General features: G+C 44.1%; 1 protein-coding gene across 1 annotated transcript; it reads left to right on the top strand.

Moving 5' to 3' along the window:
* Positions 1-2,408: 2,408 nt before the first annotated feature.
* Positions 2,409-24,664, top strand: FOXN1 (forkhead box N1). The gene is made up of 8 exons (XM_063342065.1): positions 2,409-2,528; positions 4,313-4,816; positions 7,332-7,442; positions 13,218-13,345; positions 14,192-14,288; positions 20,386-20,593; positions 21,193-21,708; positions 24,402-24,664. The coding sequence occupies exons 1-8, from the start codon at positions 2,409-2,411 to the stop codon at positions 24,662-24,664; spliced, it is 1,947 nt and encodes a 648-aa protein (XP_063198135.1).
* The last annotated feature ends 1,314 nt before the right edge of the window (positions 24,665-25,978 follow it).

Genomic DNA, 25,978 nt, shown 5'->3' with positions numbered 1-25,978 from the left:
AGAACAGTGACAGCAAAGATTTTTCGGTGCGTTAATTGGGCAGTTTCTACTTGGCCGTATTCCTAGCCTGCTGCGACACGTATCAATGAAAGTAAAGTTGCAAATGGCTTTTGGAGCGAGAAATTTGGATTCCAAGAATAAAACGAGGAAGTCAGAAGTACGTGGCCAGAGGTTTTTCTCCCACAGCAGGACGTACCCGCGGCGTGCCATTGCTAGGATAAGGATAACGGAGATGCAGTTAGTACGGAGCTGCTGAGGAGCGGTGCCGATCTTAACGTGAAAACCGAAAACCGCACTGTGATCGCAGACTTGGGATTTTTCCCCATGTGGGAGATCCCTCTGAAATGGATTCTCAACAAAGGCATTAAATAACACCCAGTAAATGTGGACTATCAGCTCGACACTGTTTTAGTACAAGGCTGCGCCTCGTGTGACATTCAGTAAAACACTTTCTCTGCGCGGCGGGGAGGGGAATTTTTATAGTATTAAAAGGGCAGGAAGACTCCTCCTTTCCAGCAAAATGAACTTCAGAAACAGAACCTGGCGAAAGTCTTGGAGGGGAGGGACAAAAATAATTTGGGTTTCCTGGACCTTTTGTATTGACTGTCCGAATAACCATGAAATGTCCACTTTGTTTTCGGAACGCAAGTCTGATTGCCTTCAGTCAGCAGAGCCAGACCTTTCTGGCCTGTTGAATTAACCCTTTAGGATAATGCTTCTTTTCGTCTGGTCCTGCCACAGACCCTAATGGTAAACAGAGCGAGAACAGAAAAGCTTCAGGCATTATTATATTCTGCAACCAGAGCTTTTCGACTTACCAATTTACTTGTTTTCATGAATCAGATTTTCTTGAAATCAAGCTCCTCCTCTTTCTTTCTTTCTTCGCGACCATTCGTCAAACGCCTCTCGCCCTGCTAGCAGTCGTCAGGCAAGATTCGTGACCGTACAGAAGCTTTTAACACAATTCTAACGCTTACGGCCACAAATTGGGCGGCTGGGTTGAAAAACAGCGGTAGAAAAGGGAGGTCAGACGCAGCTTCGTACAACCTGAAGATGAGCGGAGAAACCAGCACGAAGAGGGCAGGCAGCGTGGAACGCTTACAAATACACGACACACACACATCTATTTCCCAATTGTCGCTTTTCCCACCCGCTGCTTTCGCGAGGAGCATCAGTTGGAAGTGTATCTCCCCGTCAGCCTCCAGTTAAGCTACTGGGAGAAGAGCTGGCGCCTGAGCCGTTTCTGAGCTTTTATCTGCCATCATTTTTTCCTGATCTACTCCTGCAGGCCTCATACTTGATTTCCAAGGCGCGTTGTGCTTTCCCCCCCTCGGGCAGTGCAGTCTTACTCATCATAAATACGGATTTCTCTTTGAACTATAAGGGCAAAAGAGGTTTTCCACATTTTCAGGTGATATATCTTTGTTAAGCAGCCCTAATAAACCCCTTAGTTATTTACCTAACAGCCATTTAAACACGTGGCAAAGACCTTGCGAATTAACTCGCAAGGGCTTCCCCCCCCCCCCACTTGCACAACTGAAATCTAAACTATGAACATGAGATATCTTTACAAAGGTCCACGCTTGGTGCAGCGTTAAGAGCATAAGACGACGATACAAGTTCTTATGTTGCGGTTTTGCTGTATGGTTACAGCGAACAAGGACTGGGGAAAAAACAGGGTAGAAAACAAAATACCGGAACATTCGATGCCTTCCTCTTAATCCAAAGGACACCATCAGATAACATCTCATATATCCCGAGATCAAAGATTGGGAATTTGAGAGGAGATACAACTAATAGAAATAGGTATGGAAGGATGAAGTTATTTCCCTATCGCAGATACATCTACTCATGCGAAACAGAATGAAAAGGCTGCAGGGACTGGTACTAAAAAAAAGAAAAAAAAAATCAAAAGCAAAAATATAAGTCTGTAGTAACCATTAGTCTAAGTAACGACAGCAAAAAAACCCTTCATTTTATACAGTCCCACTGAAAGCAATTGGGGTGCATTTATCTAACAATCTCTCACTAAAGCAAGATTGCTAAATTTGCGTAACCCCAAAGCCATACGTTGTCATTCAGTCATGAACCTACAGAAAGCAAAGTAATAACTTATTGCTATAAAACCTGTGCGGGAAATCCATCTAAACTCGGTATCGCATCTTCATTGTAATTGCGCCAACAGAACATTTCTTTAAGGGCTAAAAAAAAAAAAAATAAAAATAAGAAATTCAACTGCGTTAGGAATTCATCACAGCGGGTTATCGTCCAGCTGCAGATCTAACACCGCCCAGTCATCTGTACATGCAACGGTGGTTTCTTTACAGTTTTAGAAAATATTTATTGTCGTTTGATTTTTATTTTTTTTTCTCCCCATCACAGGATTTCCATCTGACGTGGATTTGGTAATGGTTTCACTGCTCCAAGATCAATCTAATATTAAATTTTCTTCTTCGGACACTCTGGAAAGGGACCAACAAGACTTCATGAAGGCACAGGGGGGGTCAGGATCCCCAGTTCAGCAAACTGTGAGTGAGATGGACCAGTTCTGTTCTCTTTCTCCAGAGGTCAAATTCAATGTTCAGCGATTACTGTACCAAATCTCATCGTACTTAAATGGTAAAAAAAAAGTAAACATTGAAAGTTTCATTCATTAAGAGTAGGAACCTGAGGTGTTATTCTGAGCTAATCTTAAACTCCACGCTAAATTTCCTATTCAATTGCTTAAAAATCCTATTATTTTAAAAACAAAACCGGCAATCCCCCTAGCTACTAATCCAGTAAAAATGCTACACTTAAACTAATTCTCATCCTGTTTCTAAAATAAATAAATAAAAAGCAGACAGAGACACATCAGAACCTTTTTGTCTACTCCCTGCCGGTAGAGGATACCTCCCAGCACGTCAGAACTCCTTGGGACTTTTTTTTTTTTTTGGGAATAAAAGGATCTCTCTCCAGTTGCCTGTATATTCATCACGTTCCCCTTTCATAACAAAAGTAGGACTGAGAATAGGGGTTTCCATCGGGCAACAGCAAAATCACCATCGTCCTACTTTTACGCTGCGAGTTGGAGGCGGGGAGGTGGCAGCGCTGCCGTTCATACGGCTTTCTGTAACTAAATATGGGGGGGGTGTTGAAATTCTCATTTAGCGAAAGATGCCATAAACACGTGTATTAGGACTACAGAGGAGAGCGAGGAAGTAAGAATTAGGAAGTTACAAACCGAGCAATTTCGTTTTCACGTGAGAAGCCCCAAAGCGTCATGGGGTCGGATTCGCTTTTTTGCGGGAATCCGGGACGGAACAGAACATTATAACTTTGTCACACAGACGCACGTGCAGGTGAATGAAAGAGCTGTGCCATGCCCCGCTCCGCAGAAAGCGCTGGCTTCTGTGCTAACGTCCCTTTGGGGCTTCCTGAAATCCCGTTCTTCCGCAAAGAAGAACAAACTCCATTCCTTTACCCATTCTCCTAAAATACTGTAAGACCAACATGGATTTGGAGGGGGAAGGAGGAGAGGGACCACGCGATCACCTGGTCCGACTTTGTGTGTAACACAGAACATCACATTTTCCCCTTCGCCAAACCCCAGAGCCTGCTCTTGGGCTTAAGCGTGTCTTCTCAAAGGGCATCCAAGTTGTTATTCACCCTTGATGTCAGGGAAAATACGCATAATTTCTAACCGGAATGTGTCCGGCTTCAGGATCCAGACACTGGCTCTCGTCAAGCCTTTCTCTTCTAGATCAAAGAGCACTTTAGTAGCTGTTATTTTCTTTTTGTGCAAAAGGGAAGGGAGGAGATGAGCCAGGAAGAAGGTCAAAATGTCTGCCCAGAGCCTACCCATCTCCCGGAGTTAATGAAAGGAAGTGATGTAACGAGCGACGTATCTGGCAGCTTGTAACACCAGCAGGGAATAAGATCAAGCTTATTTGACTAAACTCGTGTGTGACAAGTCTCGCACTTATCGTATTCCTGTCATTTAATCCATCATCACTTGATCATACACCATCTTTTGCCTGGAACTGTCAGACCGACTAGTCGATAGTCACCTAAGACACCCTGTTTTTCCCGAGGTAGTTCGGTCTTCTCAACGCTTTTAATAATTTGGGTTTGAACCGTTTTGGATACCAAGTAACCAGAAAACCCTTTAGATTTTTTAGGGCTTCTCTGCGTGAAGGCGGCTACGACTAGGAACTTTATACTTCTCATGAATAATATATTTGTAATGTAACTTTTTTTTTTTGGTAAATAATGAAAATAATAAAATGTTTGCTCATACTAATCCTAAGTAAATGCCAATAATTCATTGCAGGATAATCCCAGTTATAACTGCCAACCATATGAGTCAGACGGCAGGACAGAAAGGAAGAGTTCAGAGTCTTCTCACAGCCCCAGCCCTGCTTCTCCGGCCCAGGATCAAATTCATGGGAGATACCCTACAAGCCAAGGAATTCACTGCGGCAAGAACAAATTTAAAGCGTCTTTCAGTACGGAGAAGTTCAGGCGGTACAGTTACGAGGAAAGTACTGTAGGAAATTATGACAGGTTTCTCAAGAGCAGCAGAAACCCCTTCCACCCTTACAAGAGGCAGATCAGCGAAGATGTCTTCCAGGAAGCACACCAAGCCCTCCCACCAGAAGGTTCACCCTTCAAAAACGCTAGAAGCATCGATGGTTTTGAGGGTCTACCGGCATCTACAGGTCCTGACGAGTCGGAGTCATTTCCTACACACATTCCGAACATCTCCACCGAACAACCATGGTGTAACAGCCTCCAGTACAGCACCGCGGGTCAAGATCATGGTTCACAAGTCATGGTCAGTATTTTTTCTAATTTTTTTTTTCCTGTTTTCGATGGCAAAAATATACTTTTGGAATTATTTTCTTATCTCTTAATGTGAATACATGGACATTTAGTCTCCTGTCAAGTTGCAGGCTAGAGCTCAGGATAGACACCCATATTTATTTGTCAGAGTTCTCTATTTTATGGCCTTTCTCTACTGAAAAACAGCCCTCAGAAAGGTGCACAAGGACAAATGATTTTCCACTAGACACAATACACAAATCCTAAATATCCAAATTCTTCCGGACAACGGGCAGTTGTCATCAACTGGTATTTTCAAGGGACAAACGTTAACAAGGCAATACTTTTCAAGCACGAGGGCATGTGTACCAGATTTGTTATAACACTTCAGCTGACCTGCGTTTTTCTCGATGCAAATCGAAGAGAAACTCTAAGACATCAGCACTATTTAAAATTAAATATGTGTTTATGGCACGTGCAACGTAAAGGCACCTGGGCTAATTCACACACTGGATAGAGGCGACTGCGTATTTAGGGCAGCGCAGAGATCCCTGAAAAGCCAGGTAAATTACCCTCCGGGATCTCCGCAAGGTATCTCTGCTGGGATCCAAAGTGTAAAGCGTGTTTTCGTCATCATCATCGGACAAAAACAATGACTCCATCTGCCAGGAGAGGGCCCTAGCCACTGGTTCTAAATGGCTGTGAGGCAAAGAATTCGAGGGTTACCAAAAGAAAGAGGGGGCAAAAAAAAAAAAAAATCTTAATTGGATTAAGACAATTTACCAGGGAATGGAAGGATGTTGTCAGGGTACATACCTGGGGATTGAAGCCATCCAGGTTAAGGAGGAAATTGATCTAAATCTCTTATTTCCTGGATAAATACTCATCTAGGTCAGATGAGTTTAATGCAAAACCTGTAAGCAGCTGATGAAAAAAAAATTCCCATTGCCTTCCCAAATCCCTGGGCTGCAAGAGGTAGAGAACGTAAAGCTGGCCCTGCAGCAGCTTTTTACCGAGTACAGGTGACTGCTTGGAAAAGAAAGGCCGCGTTCTTCAGCCAGCGCAGAACATCGAGGCTCTGAAATAGCTTACACGCTGCTGGCAAGCTGACGCTTCTGAAAAACTTCATCTTATCGCCACCAAAATAGCATGGACGCTCATTAATGCTGGATCTGGCATTTGCTGGGTGCCTACTATCAAATCAAGTCTAATACGTACACCCACACTAGTCTATACCATAAGAGATGGTCGTTATGGCCCTGCTTTAAAACAAAAGGATAAATGTTACTAGTTCCTCGAAATAATACGATGTTTATGACATCAGCTCTCAGAAGGGAATTCCTGGCTGTGGATGTTAAGTGGGGGAAGGAACCCGCAGTCGGTCGCAGACGCGGGGATAAGGACACATCCCTCCCCGTGCTGTTCGTGACCCACCAGAGCTCTACCAAGAGCCTTGTTTGAATTTCTCTGCTAAAGCAGCCGGTGTTACCACACACCCACATGCCGCACTCAGCACTAAAAGGCAGCAAAATTTAACATCCAGGAGCCCGAGCCCTTGGCAGAACCGAGCCCAACGTAGAACCCGGGACAGGAGATGGGCAGAGCTCCGAGAAGTTGAGACTTGACCAACTTCTCTATGTTTATTTCCAGAGTCGCAGAAATAAATCACGTTCTTACTGTATTTCCTATATCTTGCTCAAATTGAGTCGTCAGCCTAGTTTGATTCTTCTCCGCCACCTCTTTCCTGTGCATTAAGAACTCACCCTCCACCTAACGACAGAACTCCAGCTTGAGGCACTGACCAGGAGCGTGAAAAAGAGAGAGGGGCACGTGCGCAGGCTCAGGAATGAAGCTGGAGTACGCAGCCGGTGTCTGGAGGGGAAAAAGATAAACAGAAACCGACATTTTCCGAATTGCTCTTTGCATGGAATTTGGACCAGGATTTCCTTTCTTAAAGTAGTAATTATCTAAACGCAGGAAACAATGTTTCTTCTTATCATAGAATCAGAATGGGTTGGGTTGGAAGAGACCTTGAAGCCCACCCCGTGCCACCCCCTGCCCTGGGCAGGGACACCTCCCACCAGCCCAGGTTGCTCCAAGCCCCGTCCAACCTGGCCTTGAACCCCTCCAGGGATGGGGCAGCCACAGCTTCTCTGGGCAACCTGGGCCAGGGGCTCACCGCCCTCGCAGCAAAGAATTTCTCCCTAATGTCTCATCTAAACCTTCCCTCGTCCCACAGCTCCCCTCCCTGCTCTAGAGTCCCTCCCCAGCTTTCCTGGAGCCCCTTTAGGGACTGGAAGGTCTCCCTGGAGCCTTCTCTTCTCCAGGCTGAACCCCCCCCAACTCTCTCAGCCTGTCCTCATAGGAGACCACGTACCACTAAAAAAACAAAACAAATTCTGCGTCACATAGAATCAAGTCCAAAAAAGTAATGTGTATAATGAAAGACAAATCAGAACAGTAACTAATACAATTATTCTATTTTAAACCGTTCTTCTCTGATCACTCTTCCCTTAAATATTTCCTAGCAGGACTCAGACATGAAGCTTAGGACATCCCCGCTGGAAGGGCAGCCCGGTCTCTATTGCTACCAGCCTCCCGTGCAGCAGATGTATTGCCCCTCGCATCCTTTCCACCAGGTCAGTACAATATATAGACCAAAATCCCCTCTATTTCTAGCACTGTAATGGTACGGGAGTTATGGTAATAACACAAAAAGACAGGTGAAAAAATACCCGCCAGTTTTGTGTTCGCGGGACCATGTTTGTATACATACATTTTGTTTATGACAATAAGACCTTAGAAGAGCTGGATCTAAATGCATTTTTTAAATGGTCATCCAGAAAAAAAAGAAAAAGAAAAAACCCACCTCGTAAAAAATGGAATCTTGGTACTTATTCGTATTTTCACCATTACACTCAAGAAACTTGGCTGTGAAACCAGATAAATTATTAACATAATTGTTGGCCTTTTGGGATCCAAGGGAATTGACTGTGCTTTAACTTCAGAGTGAAAAATTAAGTATGGGTGACTGTATACTTAAAATTCGGATCAAACATAGAAAAACCACCACTAAAGCAAAATTTTAGCAGCAAGATGATGCACCCTTTCTTTGTGCTTGATGGCACACGCACCTCTTGTGCAACCTTTTCACTCTTACATCATCCCCAGTGAAAGATTATTCAGCTGAAGCCTAATTGACAATAATGCTGATGATGCATGAGCGCGCACGATATTAAGGTTGTTCTTCCGTAATGTGACTAGATTATTCATGCTAAAAAGGCACAGGAGTAACTGACACCTTGTTTTTCTTGAGCGTGTTTGGGTGTCTTTTGAATACGTGGCGGTGCCTAGTTTCAAAGCAGGATGCGCACAGCATCTTTGTAAAAATCACACGTATTTACCTTAACCTTACACGCGATCCTAGCACGGATTTTGAGAGGTTAGCGAGCGCGGTCTACTGAGCTTTGAAACCTTGGTGTAGAAGGAGGGTGTCTATTACAGACAGTAATTTTCACGACCAGGAAATATCTTTAAACAATTCCCCATAGATATAAAACGGTGGTGCTCTTCAGTGCATTGACATTTTCCTCTTTTACGCTCAGTTATCCGCAACGTACAAAATTTTTAGCAAAAAAAAAAAAAAAAAAAGGTGTTTGAGGAGATAAAAATATGCTTGAAACACCCTACTTTAAAAAAAAACAAAACAACAAAAAAAACCCCAACCTTATTTAAGGTGAAATTAAGGCAACAAGGATTTTCCAGATACATAGGCAGAAATCCACCTGCAAAAACAGCACAACCACCAAAACTCCCAACCATTAGAACTGAATTAAATTAAGCTTACAGGAAATTCATATATATATAGAAAGTATTTGAACATAAAAGCTCACACTTGAGTTACGACTCCTTTGATCTCGCTGACTGATGACTGACGTCGCGGAATCAACTGTACCGTCTCATGCAACTTGCTCAAGAAGTATAAGAAATATGACTGACAGAGCAGTGATTTAAAACCGTGCAAAGAAAACACAAGTCAGGTTACTGTATGGTATTTCTTTGGGATTGTTAATTCCTACGGTGCTACTACTCTGAGTCACTGAAATAGTAATTAGACCATTCATCGTCAGGATTTAGTCCCTCGTGAGGAAAAAGAAAGGTTATTTTTGGCGTGATTTTCTGTAAGGGGAAATTTAGGTAACTTTTGAAAAGAGATGCTGAATGACCATAAAGAACAAGCATAGACACACGTAGGAATTTTATGATCGTCGATAAAATTGAGTCATCTGTCACGGGCGACTTTTTAGGAATTTCATTTGTTAGAGTTTTGTAAAACGTTACTAAGGAAGAGGGAAAGTGGTGGATTTTCATATTTTTAAGTGTGTATTTCTTATACTTACAAATTCCCCGCCCTGCTTACTGAAACTTAACGGAAGGTGTCTCATTATTACAGTATGTAACCCCTCAGACACAGAGGGGAATAGAATAGGGCGTAACTTTACCAACCACTTGGAGACCTTCAGGGACTTCTACAGCTTTTCTGAACTTCCAGTGCCTGGAAGAGTTAAGCGATGTTGTGGCGAGGCACGGATGCTTGCATGAAGTAAACTTCCAAAACCAGGTTCCTATTTACCGTCACCTTTCTCCTCCCGCTCCCTCAGCGGTGGCCGGTCCCTCACCGCCATCTGGACTTTGTATTTAACCCAGCTCAGGGACGCGGGGGCACAGAGGTTCTTCTCCGAGGAGGTGTCGCACAAGGGCAGACCCATTTGCTCAGGGCGTCCGCCGACTACCGAAGTTCAAATAGTTTCGACATAAAGGGCTTTTCGTACCCGCTGTCCTCAGCTTGAGAAGTGTACGGATGCTAAAGAGATGTGAGAAGGCACAGAAAGAAGCAGTTCCTCTGCAACGAGTCAGGAAATAACGGCCAGAGAATAATCTCACTCCTGCCTCTTTCTTTAACCTATCGCTCTGGCATTCCACTAGCTAAAATTTACTGAAACTTTTTTTTTTCCCCTCTCCTTTTCCCTATATTGTGGTAAAAAGACAACTATCTTTTACGTTCTTACCAACGCCATGATAATTTACTTGTTTTTTCTTGTTAGCCTAAAACTCAAATCAAAGCGAGAAAAGGTAATAATAAACTTAACAGGATAAAAAGGAAGATGATATTACACCACCATCCCATCTTACTAATTGGTTTTATTACTGCTGTTTTAGAAGAAGAGGGCCCCAGATGAAGGATTAACTTGCCACAAAAGCTCTGCTGCCCATATAGAGCTCCCCGCTGGGGAGCTGCCAATATACCAGTTCCCCACCGGGACTCCATCTCACACGCAGTATAAACGTCGGGTTTGTGTCTTGCTCTAGCAGAAAGCTCCAGTTAGCTTGTTAATTCATTTGAATATTTTTTAATTTCTTTATTCATCCCGAAGCAGGCAGCCTTCCCCTGCCACTGCCGATTTGATACCAGCGCTATTACTGCGCATCGGCATTAACCACATTGAAAAAAAAAAAAAACCTACAAAATTAAAGCTGAAATACACCTTCTGGGAGCTGCGAGGCAAGACACGACAAGCACTTAGAGGAAAGGCTTCCATCCACCTGCAGGCTGGCACTGTGACAGAGCTCCTACAGGCAGCAGGTTTCTCTTAGACTATTCAATATTTGTGTTTTTTCACATTACTATAGTAAAGATATGGCAAGGTGTTCTACTCCTCGGCGGAAAGGACCTATAGGCATAAGCAGCCAAAGGCAGAGCAATGTAGAATTGTTGTCCCTGTGCCATAAACAGCTCCCGGGAAATGAAAAAACACGCGGTACAAGACCAAGACGACGGGGAATACCACCTTTTTGCATGAAGCAGCTCCAGAATTTCAATACTTTACATTTCAAATGCGAACGGAGCAGTTTTGGAGCTATTTGAATCGCTAGGAAGTTTACGCTGGAGAGAACGGGCCCTTCGGCCCACGCTGAAGGACGGTCGAACCACGCCTCACTTTTCATTAGAGGGATGAGAGACATCAACTCCGTCGTTAATGTTGTCCAAATGATAAAATGGCCTCACCTTCCCCTTTGCTGGGCACAACACCGATGATGACTCATAAGAAAAAATTACTTCTTACTGACCTGAAAGAAACAGCAGACACTTACAGAAGTCGCTCACCCACCCACCATAAAAGACGGACACCTTTCATGCCAGTTGGGCGACAGCAAAACCAGCTCCAGCCTGTCCTACCAGACCATTCCCCAGGCTCTGCTCCCTCAAAAAGCAGTAACGAAACCAATAAAACAGAAATAATCCTTAAAACGCCCAGTTCTTGCCTTTGGTGATGTGACACCACAACCAGTCCCGTCTCAGTATTCCCTTCAAAGGGCCACTAACACCAATAAAACCCAAATTATTGTACGAATTGCCCAGTTTTCTACTCCCCCAATGCAGCAAAGCAACGAACGCACACGGAAACCAGTTTGCAGCTTGCTCTGGAAACTGCAGTTTTGCCCAGTATTTAGTTTAACGAGGCAGGACCTGATTAATTACGTACATCTCATTTCTTCCACCCTGCAAACGAATGAGTGTATTCCGTGTGTTGGGGTTTGTTCCCCCCCATCCCGTTTCAGGCAGTTCAACGTTAGAAAGATAAAAGCAACCAGGCAAAAAAACTCCGGCGGCAACAACAATAAAATTACAGAGGAACTGAAATAAGTCATTAGGAACCCAGGCTAAATAAATAAACCACGAGGATTTTGCGAGCACGTGATAACCTCTCACAGGGGTTTCAAGGGGCCAAAGACCCAGAGCAACGGAAACTATTGGAAAATAGGACTGAGAGTAAGAAACTTCAGATGTATAAATTAATTGCCAAAGAAATTTTTCCCAACAAGGCCGGAAAGCTACATAATAATCTTTCAGAGGAACCATAAAAACCTCCTGCCACAGGACTGCTGGAGGTAAGCAGTAAAACACTAGAGCAGGGCTCAGCAACCCCGCAGTCCCAGGGAAGGCACGCAGGTAGGGCTTTTTTAATAGCCTACGACACGACTCCCTAATTTTGGCCGTGCCCTGGCCCTGGCATCTGGAAAGATCCGTCTGCGAGAGGCAGAAATTCCTCTCGCACTGAGCTGCGAGTTCACGGGGAGCCAACTGATGGTATCTTACCTGCGCCGGGTAGTGTTCCTTTGTTCTCGAAAGTTGCCTGCCAGCAGGTTTGAACTCTAATTTGGAGGGGGAAAAAAAAAAAAAGGGAAGAAAAAAAAAAAAAAAAGACTATGTGACCAACTGCTGCGCTAAAAAATTGAGAGTAAACCTGCAGAAACGCTGATGCAATCAAGGCTGTGTATGTGCGTTACCTCTTTCAACTATTTTTTTTTTTTTCCGGACATATTTCTCTCCCGGGGATCGCAGTTCCTCGGTGTGTGCTGGGAGGTTCAGGGCTCTCCGCAAGAGACAACTCGGCATTTCGGTCTCAGGGAGCATCCACAGCTTGTCCCTAGGGCTAGGGTAGCATGAACGCTGTCTGGTTTTAGGCATCCTGACTATTCTTTTTAGCTTTGCAGTATAGAAAACGGGGGCGGGGGGGGGGAAAGAAGCTGCTCGAGGTGGCGGTCAACAGCGCTTGAACTCCCCGGCTCTTGTCATTGACTATGAGAGAACCTCACAGCTTTGGCACAAGTTGGGCAATATGAAAACCACCCATGAGAAATGTCTCATATGCCACTCTCCTTACCCCCAGAATGACATTACTAACTTATTCTATAATAATACATTCCCTTTGTGTGTGTGTGTGTGTATATATATATATATATATATATTCCGCTGCCATCCACTAAAGCTTTTGGTGTCATCATTGGGGTTTTTTTCCTCCCTTGCCCGATAACAGCAAATTGAACACATGCTTTGGGCTGCTGTTCTCTTGGAAGTAGGTTTTCTACACTTTGAATTTTTGCCTTCTTGTATCCCCTTCCACCTAAAAAAAAAAAAAAAAAACAAAAAACAAAAAACCCCAGCACACAAAACCAAACAAGGCTCAGTCAAAACTCCCCTGTTTCTTCCTATATTTTTAGAGGCTTTACTTAATAGGCTTATTTTTCCTACGGTGCATATTGTTTGAAGTACTTTATTCTGTTTCTTTTTTATTTATATAAATAAAATCATACCATTCATTTACTTACCTACATAGTGTAATGTTGTACATGCCCTGTTTCTTCTACTTGTTGAGCGTTAGCTGGTAACATTAGTGTTTCCCGATGCCATGCTAGAAAGGCTTTACGTCTGACTTGGCACAACAGCTATTAAACGTGGGCAGAGGACAATATCCTCAGAACTAAGGAGTTTCATACTGTTAATTAAGAAAGAAATATTTTTCGAGAGCTTGTTGCTGAGCCAGGTAACGTCTCTTTTCTTGTATCCCCAGTATCCCTCGGGAGGCAGCTACCCTGTGACTTACATTACTTCTTCACACTACCCTTACCAAAGAATCGCTCCTCAAAGCGGTCAAGAATCCCAGCAGCCTCTATTTCCCAAACCCATCTACTCCTACAGGTAATAAAATATTTATTTTATCCCCCCCCCCGCCCCGAGTCCTCATGTGACAGGAAATACACTGTTTACCCATGGCCCGTTTCCAGCATAATTTGCAATAACGTGCTTACTGGTATGTGTCTGGTTCCCGGCGTGCTCTGTCCTCTTCGTGTGAATCCCAAGATGTTCCAGGCTCTGGGGCCAAGGCGGAGGGAAAGGAGATGTTGTAAAGCATCTGAACGGTCCCAATCACCACCCCCCCCCAAATGCTAGATCTTTCTCTAAAAGGAAAGCTCAGGTGTTGCAAATTCCATCGGCACGAGACTAATCACACTTGATTGCCTTTTCCAGGGCCTCTATTAAAACTACTTTATTTTTTAACTCTGGTTACCAGGGCAAGGAAATGCCTAGAAAACGTATCAGCTGTGCCAGTCACCGCACAGGTTTAGCCCCCACGTAGCAGTCTAGCAAAGCAGATCAGACAATTAAATTTTAATTGTACCTTCTGTCCCCGTCAGCCTGGTGTTCACTTCGGGGCCTTTATCAGTTTAAGCACTCAAACACAACCTTCAGTAAACGCGCGCTCGCAGGATTCGAAGGCCGTGGGCTTCATTCCACTTTCTCTTAGTTTACTTTCAACCCAGGTTGGACCTTCTCTATGCGCTTCGAGAATTACTTTTAGAAGTTACGCGGTGTAAGGACATTGCTTATAAACAACCGGGTGGAAACTTTAAGCATTCAGGTATTCCTGCTATGCCAGTGAAAGCCGGAGTAATTACACACACTGAAAAACAGGGAGGGGGGGTGTTTCTGCCTCTGAGGAGTCAAGCAGACCAGGCTAAAATACTTTTCTTTCTCTCCCTAAAGCATCCTGATCTTCATGGCACTCAAAAACAGCAAGACAGGGAGCTTGCCGGTCAGCGAGATTTACAATTTCATGACGGAACACTTTCCTTACTTTAAGGTGAGTTCCAGAGGGAGAGGGGGAATCTCTCCCAAGCTTGCCAGGCAGCAGAGGGAATAGGGGAGGGGATTCAAGCTACGAAAAGGGATAATTTCTCAGTACGTTAACGGGAACTCACGCTATAACCCTTCCTAAACGCAAACTACCCAACATTTTAGGCTGGTTGAACATGACATGCAGTATTATTTAACACAAAAAGTTATTAAGAACCGTCCCAACGTTGAGTTTGTGCCGGTGACAGCGGCCATTCCTCCCTAACAACTTGTAAAAAGAAGAACTATTTTTTAAAACCCCAGCCGTTCCTTCCTCTTGGCTCTCAAATGCAGGCAGGGCTGGTCTTGTGGGTTCCTCTGCCGTCGGTCGCAGCTCCAGGCTGGTGGGGAAGCAGAGGGTCAAGGTCATCTTGCTCCGGAGCTGGGATGTCGGTCTGAGGCAACTCCATCACCGGCATGCACTGCACAAAGGAAAGTGCAGGACGTAATAAATGGTACTAAGCTCATAATTACACAGCGATGGCGGTGAAGGGAAGGCTGTACAGTTTGCAGCAGATACTGTTGAAATTTAAATCCCTGCTAGAAGAGAATGGTTTCCTGCCCTTGGAACGCCAGTGGGAAGAGATGAGTCAGCGCACGATCCGAGAGCGGGAGGATTACAGTTAAGGTTTTAAAACGAGCTGTAATAGAACCGCCGACTGATGCCCAACGCGTTGCTGATGCTTCAAAAACCTCTCCCCGAAAGTCCGCGCCAGGTGCCCCGCGACTGTCGGCAAGGCCCAAAACCGAAAATAAAGCAACACGAGTCCGCCCCGTTGCCTACCGCAAATAAACATGCAGCAATTCAAATAAATTTAAATTAACTACAGAAAGGCAATTCAAACATCTATATTAAGACAAGAACGCTAAGAATTACTAAAAATAAACATTTGGATACAATTTTGCAATGGTTTTGGACACTAAGTGAGGATAAATAATGCCTGGGGGAAAAAAAAATTTAAACATGCCGATAATCAGAGAAAAATAATCCACATTATCATGAAGGAAGAACTGTTAGGATCCGTTCCCCACCTGTATTCCCAGATCTCCTCCCAAAGGAATCACTAGCGGCTCTGTTATTTGTTACCAGCAAGGGAAGGGAGAAAAAAAACTAAAGGAACCTGCCACGATAATTCAAGAAGTATCACATCGCGTCGCGACTGGTCGTAACCCACTGAAACAAATCCGAAGCGCTCGAACTTTGTGAAGTCACAGGGACACAACCGATTTTTAGGCAAAACACATGAAATTAAGTAACGACAATAATCTAAAGAGGGAAAGGAAAGGCAGGACGGCACGCGACAAGAACACGGTAGCTGTACTTTTTTTTTTTTTCTTTCATTTTTAAAAGAAGAATAAATTGCAAAGGTTTGGATTTTGTCCCCGAGATTATCAACTCTATTTTTCCACGCGTTCACCACTGGTTGCAAGAAAAATTAGTAAGGCAAAAGGAAATAGTTTGAGGATTGTGGAAAAGGTCCTGGGCCACCATATCTCGCAACTGATGTTTGGCAGAACTGCGCTTCTTGGCTTCACGCGCCCTTTCTGGGAAACGCGTTCTTATCCGATCGCTCTTCTCTAGAAAAACAGGCTGAGTTTCAAGCAGAGAGGCGGGAATATTAAAAAGTAGTTTTTTACAGGCACGTCCACGTTTGTTCGCCAGGCCAAACTGAAATGACTTCTCCTTTGTCTTACACCACCATCGATTACAAAGCTCAGCAGCAGCTGGCAAACGAGACGCTGGTGCTGCCGACGCGCGCAGCGGTTCCCCAGCCACGAGGCGGTGGCTCTGCCGGCGTCACCTTCCCGGGCCTGAACTTAACGTTACTCCGACACGGGGGGATCTGAATCCTTTCCTCGACTATATATTGTGTGTCAATACTGCGCGTTGTGATATTTTGCGCGTCAATGTGTGTTCATACGTCTGTGTGTGTCCATAGAGACGTGTGTGTGCGGATGCTCATCCCTACAGCAGGTGTATTTCTACCACAGCTTTAAATAACTGTTTTACACCTAATCTAAACTTTTCCCTTCTTATCAAAACTGGCCTGTTCCACAGGGGTTTGGTGGATTTTATTATTTTTTTTTTTCTTTTCAGATCCTTGTGTATTTTTCTTAATTCCTTTAAAGCTTGATGAGAAGGGGGTTACTCCTGCCATGTGCATTATAGGAAAATAGTGATGCAGGGGGTATTATTGGAATATTCACAATTTTTTGATGGCTTTATTTTTGTGTTTTACTTACTAATACGGTCAAATCATTGAATAGTTCCATGCCAAACATCCTTAAAATAAGCAGGGGAGAATAAGCAAGCAAATACGCTTGCAGGCACTGAGCCCCGTCTATCTCTGGTCTTTGCAGCAGCCCACGGAACTGTCGATAGATGGCAAAAGCTCATGTCCTCTACCCTCCCTTTTTCGGAGAGCCTTCAGCAAGACAAAGTAATATAAAAAACAGCAGAGAACATTTTGTTGTTGCTCCCAGGACGCACTAAATAGCAGGACGCAACAGGGGGAGGGGAAGCAATTTAAGCTGGAGAGAAGCAGAGTGCAAGCGCGCGCAGAGCCTTGCTGGGAGACATGAGATGATACAAGCCTAGTCCAATTAACTTGTATTCGCTGCCGCAGCAAATTTAGTTTCTATGATGCAACGATCTCATTTCTAGTTGAAACAGAGCAATCCAACTCCTACGTCCTAAAAGAAAAAAAAAAAAAAAAAAAAAACACAACAAAAAACCATCTACACAGCTAAAGTTGAATTACTCTTTGATGTACCTCTCCCTTCTCTTGAGACCTAGATTTAAAGAGAAAGGGTTTTGCAAGATCACTGAACTCTTTAAACTTCAAGAGGCGGGCAGGATCAATGGGTCTGCACAATAATATTTTTTTCGCTTGTCATCCTTTTTTTTTTTTTTTTTTCTTTCTTTTTTCCCTTTGTAGCGATTAGTGAGTCTAACAGAAAGCTTTAATCTTGGTAATTGGAGTTATTGCCAATGGTCCAAGAGGTTAGAGAGGTCTGTGGTCTGGTGGAACTTCCAAGCAGCGAGTGTTCTCTCCCCGCAGCTCCGTCCGCCCCACGCCGAGTGGCACAAAGGAGCCGTGGCAAGGGGATCCTGACTCTATGAGAGCCAAAGCTCCCTTCGTGGCAAGGGGATCCCGACCCTATGAGAGCCAAAGCTCCCTTCGTTAGCAGGCAATCAAACGTTAACTTAAAAATCTGGTGACAGGGCTGTGACCGGCGTGTCCCTTCAGGCCCCACCTCGGTGGACGACTCTCTGCTCAGCAAAACCACCTTTAACGCAAGAACCTGTTGGGCTGCTGGCAGCGCTCACCGGCATAAATCCCTGTGCTTTTTCGCTCTTAACGTTCCTAAAACCATCTCATAGTTGACACCCCCACACCTTCTGAAAAACCTCTGAGAAACACCCGCCACTCCCATCTTCTCCGGTGCTTAGCAGAAACACTAATTATCCCGTCTGGGCACAGGCAGGGGTGGATGTGGCCTCATGCGCAGGGCAAGAAACATGAATATTCTTTCAGGTCAGCTCACGCGGCAGCGGCGCGCACGTCTCAACCAGGAGGAACAGTTGCATTTACTTTTGGAACTGCCAGAGAGCGACTTGCAGATCATCCGCCAGGGAGAAAAACTGATTCAGCACCTTTAGTATTACCCTATGGCAGAAAGAGTTTTAAAGAGGGGTTTTTTTCGTTGGTTTTTTTTTTTTTTTTTTTTGGTTGGGGTTTTTGTGTGTTTGTGTTGGTTTTTTTAATAGAAATGCACATTTTCTCACCTATGGGCCTGGCTAACAGAATAGTGAAATGCTGACATCAGGTGGGCCAAAAGGGTAGAAACCGTGCTGCCGTGGAGGGAAAACAATGTCATTTTCAGTAAACAACACGTCTTTAACTTCCGCAACCAATTAGATTTTTTTCGATGAAGGCGGCAAGCATTAAAGCTGACCCTCGGATTCCTCGGCGAGGCTTTTAAGGCCTTTAACCCACAAGACAGTCCTTCACAAGAAGCTAGGAAAGAACCGATTTTACATCCCCGATGAAAGTCGAATTTCTGGCGAAGTATGTTCAAAAATTCCTGGTGTATCATGTGAAAGCAAAAACGCACCCAGGCCCGTTTATAAAAGAGCTGTTACACTAGGCGACGATTAGAGAAACTATCAAAAATCCGTCTTTCTATGAGAGACGGATCCCTATTCGTAAAGTATAAGAATGGAAAGGAAACTCAATGCGCATAAAAGGGAAATTTTAATATTTAACCTCTTTCAGAAGACTATGGAAAATCATATTTATTTCTTGTGCTCCCTGTTCAGTAATTCTGTGTGGTTGATATGGACAATTATGACAACAAATATGCAGCATCCCTTATGAAGCAATAGTGGCACAGAGGCAACTTCACCCACCTTTCAGAGAGTTGTTTAATTTCTTTTGATTCTTGTGACGCACAGATGAGGATGGTTTGGAAACAAGAAAAGAGAAAGTATCCAAAATTGATTTAAAAAAAAAAAAAAAAGAAGAAGAAAAACGGCCTCACGTACGCTAATACTGAAGATCATTCTTTGTAATACGATGAGCTCTAAAGTCTCTCTCTCTTGAGATTTCTTCTCCCATCTCTGCAAATGCAGACCTTTTGGAAAGAAAATAATTTGACTGACAGAGGAAAAGCTACAATTTCTTTTCTTTTTTTTCTTTTACAATGACAGGGCAAGTGTAGCTGGACTAACAGTTGCATCTATTGCAACGAAGTTGGGGTTCTCAGGTCGATTCCTACCATTATGTAGCAAGTCATTTTTCCTGCTCCCTTATTTACGTTGGTTTTTTAAGATTATAGCGCAGCGGCAAGGAGCTAAGACACCTCTACGCAGGTATGCAACAAACCGCGTTGTACAACACCTACCAAAAGAAAAGCAAAGAAGTGACACGTCAGGAATTTTCTATAGGAATCTCCCGAGATGAACGCGCATCCTCATTTACAAAGCCTTAACGTGATGGGCAGCATCTTCTGGCCGCATGGCTAAGTAAGCAGAAAATGAGGGAAATCAAATAAACCAACGCCAGGAAAACCCACGTGCACTAAAAGGATACGGTGCCGTTTCTTCAAGATCAGCAGTTCAGCCTAGCAAGCAAACGGGCATTTCCCATCAGAATCCGAGTGGGGCCGTTTTGCTGGGTATTTTCCCCAATATCATTTCCCCAATATCATTTTCAAAGTTCTTTTACAATCAGGGGGAAAAAAAAAAATTATAAAAATTAAATTGCATCAGCAGAGGGTTTGCACTACGTTTCCTTTTCTTTCCATTTTTTCAGTTAAATGCAAAACTGTCCTCAGGGGAAGGAGGGAATTTCATTTCCCTCGTTGATCACTCGTAGAGTAGACTAGAAGTAGAACAGAATAGAAGTAGAATAAAAATAGAGGAGTCATTTTAACGAAGCTTAGATCTATTGTTCAGTTTAAAAAACTTCCCAGCTTCCACTACCGAGTTAAAAATAAACGCAAAGCAAAGGGATGCAGCGATCAGCTGTAGAAACCCGTACCTCATCTGTAGGGCTTGTGATTAAACCATTGGGCTATGGAATCGGCTAGCATACAGAGTTACACCTACAGCAGCATGCTAACATCCTTTTGAAGTCTGCCTGGACACTTAATTTGAGCCCGAGTAGCAGGTAAATCCTTCAATTAAGCCTCGGAAATTTTACTAGGTGTTCCAAAATAGATTAAGATAGATTTCCTGTTAGTTCGCAGTTCTAGAATAGAATTCGTTACACACGTAATTCTTGTGATGTCCCAATCCCCTCTTCAAAAGCCCGCAGCCCCTCTGACAAGGCCAACCTTCTTGCTTAGAAGATCAGTTACTGGTTTATCCGATCCCTCTCTTCCCGCACAACATGACTCTTAACGTTTTTGTGGCTTCCTTCTAATGTACAAGTTTCGTATTGTAAAAAGTATAATCTAAACAGCGTTCCTTATGATCTCACCCGTCAAAACGGACATACATTTGGTTGGGTGTTTTTTTTCCTTGAAGTTCCATTCTTAGATCGGATTTGTTTTTCCAGACAGCTCCAGATGGCTGGAAGAATTCCGTGCGCCACAACTTGTCTTTGAACAAATGCTTTGAGAAAGTTGAAAACAAGTCGGGCAATTCCTCTCGGAAAGGCTGTTTGTGGGCTCTGAATCCAGCCAAAATTGATAAGATGCAGGAGGAGCTTCAGAAATGGAAGAGGAAAGACCCGGTTGCTGTAAGGAAGAGTATGGCAAAGCCAGGTCAGTGACATGACACTGTATTCGTTCTCAGACTCTGGTCCCCAGAAATTTTCTTTGCAACGGGCACCAAGCTGTAGAAGGGAAGCAGAGCACATGATCTAGGGAAGCATTTAAGAATTTTGCCTGGTTATAAAGGGATTGGCAAAAACAAGGGAAAAAAAAAATCAAAAAGCAGAATTAAAAATTAAATTAAAAAGCAGAATTGGGCTTGCGGGATTGCTTCCAAAGAAGCGTCACCGAGATAACATTCTCTCTTGACATCTCACTACACTTTAAGATAAAACTAACCCTGAAATAAGTACTAAAGAATAAAATTTTGAAATTAACTGAGAAGTAGCCAAACCTTAAGGACAAAAATGCAATTTATCACATACTCACTTGGCAATGATAATTTAGAAAAACATTTCAGGCTTTTGCAGTTCTTCTTGTATCTGGGTGAGCATTTTTGTTTGCCATTCCACTGACGCATTTCCTGAGGAGCACTAAAATTCCAGCTGCAGGCTCTGAAAATTAAGGCTCTGTTCGGAATAAGCAAGTCACCGACTTTTTTTTTTTTTTTTTTTTCTTTTCTTCTCCCCTTCTTTTCCCTTGTTTTGTAGAAGAACTCGACACGCTGATCGGCGACAAAAGTGAAAAGCTGAGATCTTCCATCATGTCCTGCAGCCCGACGGGGGTTGCAAGTGCCTCCCTCTCCAGGCAGATGGCAGTCCAGGCCCATTCCTTGGTGGAGCCATCTCTTTCCTCCGGCATCCCCCAGCCCTTACACAGCATCCCCGCCTCGGGACCTCTACATGTCAAGACCCCACTACCAAATTTACTCGGGGGGCAGCAAAACGCCTGCTATCCATCACCCCAGGGTTTTCCTCACATCTCCGCTCCGCTGATGCAACAGCCACCTGACCCTCAGACCCTCTTTTCTTCTGGAGAGGCTCAAGGAGAGCTCGGAACTCAGCCCTGCGCCCCCCAGGACTCCCCGCTGCCGGCGCAGACGCCCCCCAGCTGTGGGGCAAGGGGGTCCCCAGCCCACACAGCGCCGGGCACACTCCTGCAGGAGGGGGAGCTCAGCAACGACATCGATGCTCTTAATCCGTCCCTGACTGATTTTGATCTCCAAGGTAGGTATCCAAGGAATTTCTATTCTGTGGAGTCAGGCTTGTTACACCACATCCCAGTCTGTGTAAGATCCCAGTATGGATTGGGTTGGAAGGGACCTTGAAGCCCACCCAGTGCCACCCCCTGCCCTGGGCAGGGACACCTCCCACCAGCCCAGCTTGCTCCAAGCCCCGTCCAACCTGGCCTTGAACCCCTCCAGGGATGGGGCAGCCACAGCTTCTCTGGGCAACCTGGGCCAGGGGCTCACCACCCTCAGAGTCAAAAATTTCTTCCCGTTATCTCATCTAAACCTTCCCTTTTTCAATTTAAAACCGTTCCCCCTCATCCTATGGCTCCCCTCCCTGCTCCAGAGTCCCTCCCCAGCTTTCCTGGAGACCCTTTCGGGGCTGGAAGGGGCTGGAAGGTCTCCCCGGAGCCTTCTCTTCTCCAGGCTGAACCCCCCCAGCTCTCTCAGCCTGTCCCCACAGCAGAGGGGCTCCAGCCCTCCCAGCATCTCCGTGGCCTCCTCTGGCCCCGCTCCAGCAGCTCCGTGTCCTTCTGCTGTTGGTGGCCCCAGCGCTGGAGGCAGCACTGCAGGGGGGTCTCCCCCGAGCGGAGCAGAGGGGCAGAATCCCCCCCCTCGCCCTGCTGGACACACTGCTGGGGACGCAGCCCAGGAAAACACATTTATATCCGTCTTTTTTAGTTACTTGTCCTTGCCGCTGCTACAAAGACCACCTTACTCAATCACATTGTTTTGCACAACATCGAATTTTGCACTATAGCTTTAAAAAGTTTCCCAGGAAAGCTACAGATTTACATCTAGAGTTTAAAAAAGCAAAAAAAAAACCCACCCTGCTTACTCTTGAGCACAACTGCTGATATCAAGCGCTGCCATCCAGTATTTAGAAGGTATTTTTTAAATTCAGACGCATTTTCCACTGAAAACATGCACAACTAATTCGTGCGTATCCAGAGCGTTGTCACGTGAGGGGCACAAAGAGAAATAATTTCGCCTGAAATAACACGTTAGCATTTTTCTTTATCGCTGTTTATTCAAACGCCTCCCACCTCTCTGCTCCGAAGAATGCTATTCGCTCCCTTCACGAGCCATTCACACGATCTACGCCCCGAACAATTGTATTTTCGGAGGTGCGTTCTTAAATACTTAGTTACGAAAGTATTTTTATATTAAAAGTTTTTTATATTAAATATACAAATATTAAAAAAAAGCAGTAAAGTTTTTTATATTAAATAATCGAATCCTCTGGAACGGACGGGGTTTTGAACCCTAAGAACGTCGCTTCCCGTGCAAAAATAAGAAAGAAGAAAAAAGACCACCAAGTTTATGTGTGTGTATAGGTATTTTTTTATGTGTGTATATATATATATATATATATATGGAGGTTCCAAATGATAAAGCTCTTGCTGCAGCAAATAACACGCAAGATTTGCCCTCCTGCACAGACCAAAAATGGAACGCAGAGCGACGAAAAGACGGAGTAAAAAACCCTCAGCCTTAATAACCTCCGTGACTCAGCGAAGGCAGCTGCCGTGCCATTGTACTGTCACAAACATTCCGCAATCCTGCCATGCCCAGATTGCTTTGCCGAGATTAACAGCACAGGGTTGTGGAGCTGTTTTGGGTTTTTTTTTGGAATCCTCAGCTTCTTCCCCTTCCACTCCTTTCTCTTTCCATTTTCCTCAGTTAATCTGGAGCACGCTCGTTCGTGCCGGGAATATTCACCGACGTGGCGCAATTCCAGCTCCCCTCTCTCCTTGCCCTTTGCCTTTAAATAATTTAACCTAATCTAAGCTTTTCACTTTCTTTCTAGACAAAATTATCGAATCTCAATTTAGAGCTTCCCGGAACTTAAGACCGGGCCTGCACGCTTGGAGCAAACACATTATACACACACACATATTAAAAAAAAAAAAAATATATATATATAAAAAAAACCCAAATCAAACTTCTTCTAGCAAAAGGGCGAATTATTATCCCATTTGACAGTCTGCAGATGGTGGGTACGGCTCCGGAGCAACAATCTCCCTGCCACCACCCCCCGAAGAGCTCTTCCATGACGCATGCGAAAAATACAGCCCTCCTGCAGTAACTCATTGAATGCTTTCACTGCAACAGGCACCGTTGGGCGGAAAGACGAGAAACTTTTTGGGACACGTTAAGGAAGAAAAAAAAAAAAAAAAAAAAAAAGAGTAACCTTTCGGGTGTTTCGATCCGTCGGGTCGATCACACGTCCGGCAATTCGGTTTGCAATTCAGTACAAACAGGAGGCGGCCAGTTGTAAAGTCATATTATTTGCCGCTTTGTCCCACAAAGTGCCATGAGCTCTTCCGTATCTTATAAAGAGGCGATTTTCTTTTTCAAAATTAGTGTGGGTTTGGTTTTTTTTTTTTTCAAATAGAAGTTACGCTTCACCAGGATACTTTTGCATCAGGGTCTTGCCAATTATCAAGCGAGGTGATTTTCTTAAATTGATGCTGCTTTCTCCCAGGTTTCAATTTATTAGGGAGACGGACATATAATAACTATCTAAGAAATGTTATTTCTTTCTCCGTCACAAGCCATTAAGAGTAGCTACGCGCACAGCGCACGCAACTGTGTAATTACGGACTTTCTCCTGTAGAACAACGTTTAAAAAAAAAAAAAAAGAAAAAAAAAGGCAAGTCGAGTCAACCCATTTTTGGTTTGTTACAGGAAACCTTTGGGAGGAGCTGAAAGACGACAGCCTAGCCGTGGACCCCCTGGTTCTCATTTCGTCCTCCCCAACGTCTTCCCCGTGTTTCCCGTCCCACTGCCAGCCGGGGAGCAGCCCCAAGGGCAGCCCCCCCAGCGCGGCCCCCCACGGCAGCCTGCCCGACCTACAGCTCACCACCCTCTACTCCGCCTTCATGGAGCTGGACACCGTCTCTCCCGCCTACCTAAGTAACCCTGGGTCCAAACCCATCGCACTGATGTGAACCACGCGCCCACCGAATTTATTCTTAGTATTATTCCTTTCGTCTAAGTACAGTCCTGACCGTCACACGCGCACTTACCCGTCCGATTCCCGTCAGCTGAAACCGCATTCCCCCGCCGGAATAAGAATACTCTTTTTTCCAGAACTCGCCCGCAGGATATGTAGCTTCACCACGATAATTTTCTACAGACAGATACTGCCAAAAAAAAAAAAAAAAAAAACCAAAATAAAAATTAAAAACTATTTAAATATAATATTGTTAACGGCTGAACTGGTCAACACCATTTTATCAAGCCACTCATCCTCTGCATCTTCCAGAAACCAATGACTACAAGAGGAAACCAAATGATTGACTTATTTTTTTCCTTTTTTGTTTGTTTTTTTGGGGTTTTTTTGTTTGTTTGTTTTTTTCTTAAACGAAAGCTGCTTGCAAACGAACATGGAAGTCAAAGCAAACAATAATCTAACTTATTTCCTGGAGCCGTTGATGTCAACATCATCTGCCAGAGACCACTAAAAAAAAAAAAAAGAAATAAACTAAAAATCCGCATATTTGAACTTCTATAGTCCCCTTGAAAGAAGTTCTGGGTTTTGAGAAACAAGAACGTAAACTGAAAATTCTGCAAGTATTAGAAGATAAAGGACTAGCTGCTGACAAACTGAACACCAAAGCAAGAAACATACTCTAGTGAAAAAAAATCTATGTTTTACTGTGTTTAAAAAGAAATTTAAAAAAAAAAAAACAACTCTGCTTTTTTAATAAAAAAGAACAAAACAATTTAGTAGAATTTTTACTTGGCTGGAAATTATTCACATTCCTTCCTTTGTTTTTGCCCACATAAGTTGAACAACAAGACGAATTATTCAACCCTTAAATCAAGATTTTGAAAAACGCTAATTAAAAAAAAAAAAGAGAGAGAGAGAGAGAGAGAACACTAATCGTTCTAATCGTTGCAGTTAGCCCAATGCAGAGAGCATCTCTGTTTTAACACCCAGCTGACATCCGATAACATCCAGCAGGGTCTATTGGGATGCTGAACTGGAACTCGGCCGAGGCATCCCGGTAGCCGGTTTCCCAGGAGCACGCGTCTCTCTCTGATTTACCACAAAGGCGCTGCTTGTGACACGGCAGGACGGTGCTTTATTTCAAGTGAAGCAATCTGAAACCAAAGTCACGTGGAGCAGGAACCTTTAACGCTAAGGAAAATAGTCTACAAACCAAAAAAAAAAAAAAAAAAAAAAAAATCAAAGCGTGTTGGATGACACCTCGATTGGGGCATTGAGGAAATTCGGGAGAAATTAAGGAGGTTAAAAT

This window comes from Chroicocephalus ridibundus, chromosome 7 (assembly GCF_963924245.1).
Source record: "Chroicocephalus ridibundus chromosome 7, bChrRid1.1, whole genome shotgun sequence".
Classification (NCBI taxonomy): Eukaryota; Metazoa; Chordata; class Aves; order Charadriiformes; family Laridae; genus Chroicocephalus; species Chroicocephalus ridibundus.
Note: the sequence above shows the minus strand (reverse complement) of the source record. Positions and strands in the feature narration are given on the sequence as shown.

What these genes read in the sequence shown, in the direction of transcription:
- FOXN1 (XM_063342065.1), top strand. Translation starts at nt 2,409, where the DNA reads ATGGTTTCACTGCTCCAAGATCAATCTAATATTAAATTTTCTTCTTCG. An exon ending in ATCATGGTTCACAAGTCATG is followed by an intron (nt 4,817 to 7,331) that starts GTCAGTATTTTT and finishes AATATTTCCTAG; the next exon opens with CAGGACTCAGACATGAAGCT. An exon ending in GAAGAGTATGGCAAAGCCAG is followed by an intron (nt 20,594 to 21,192) that starts GTCAGTGACATG and finishes CTTGTTTTGTAG; the next exon opens with AAGAACTCGACACGCTGATC.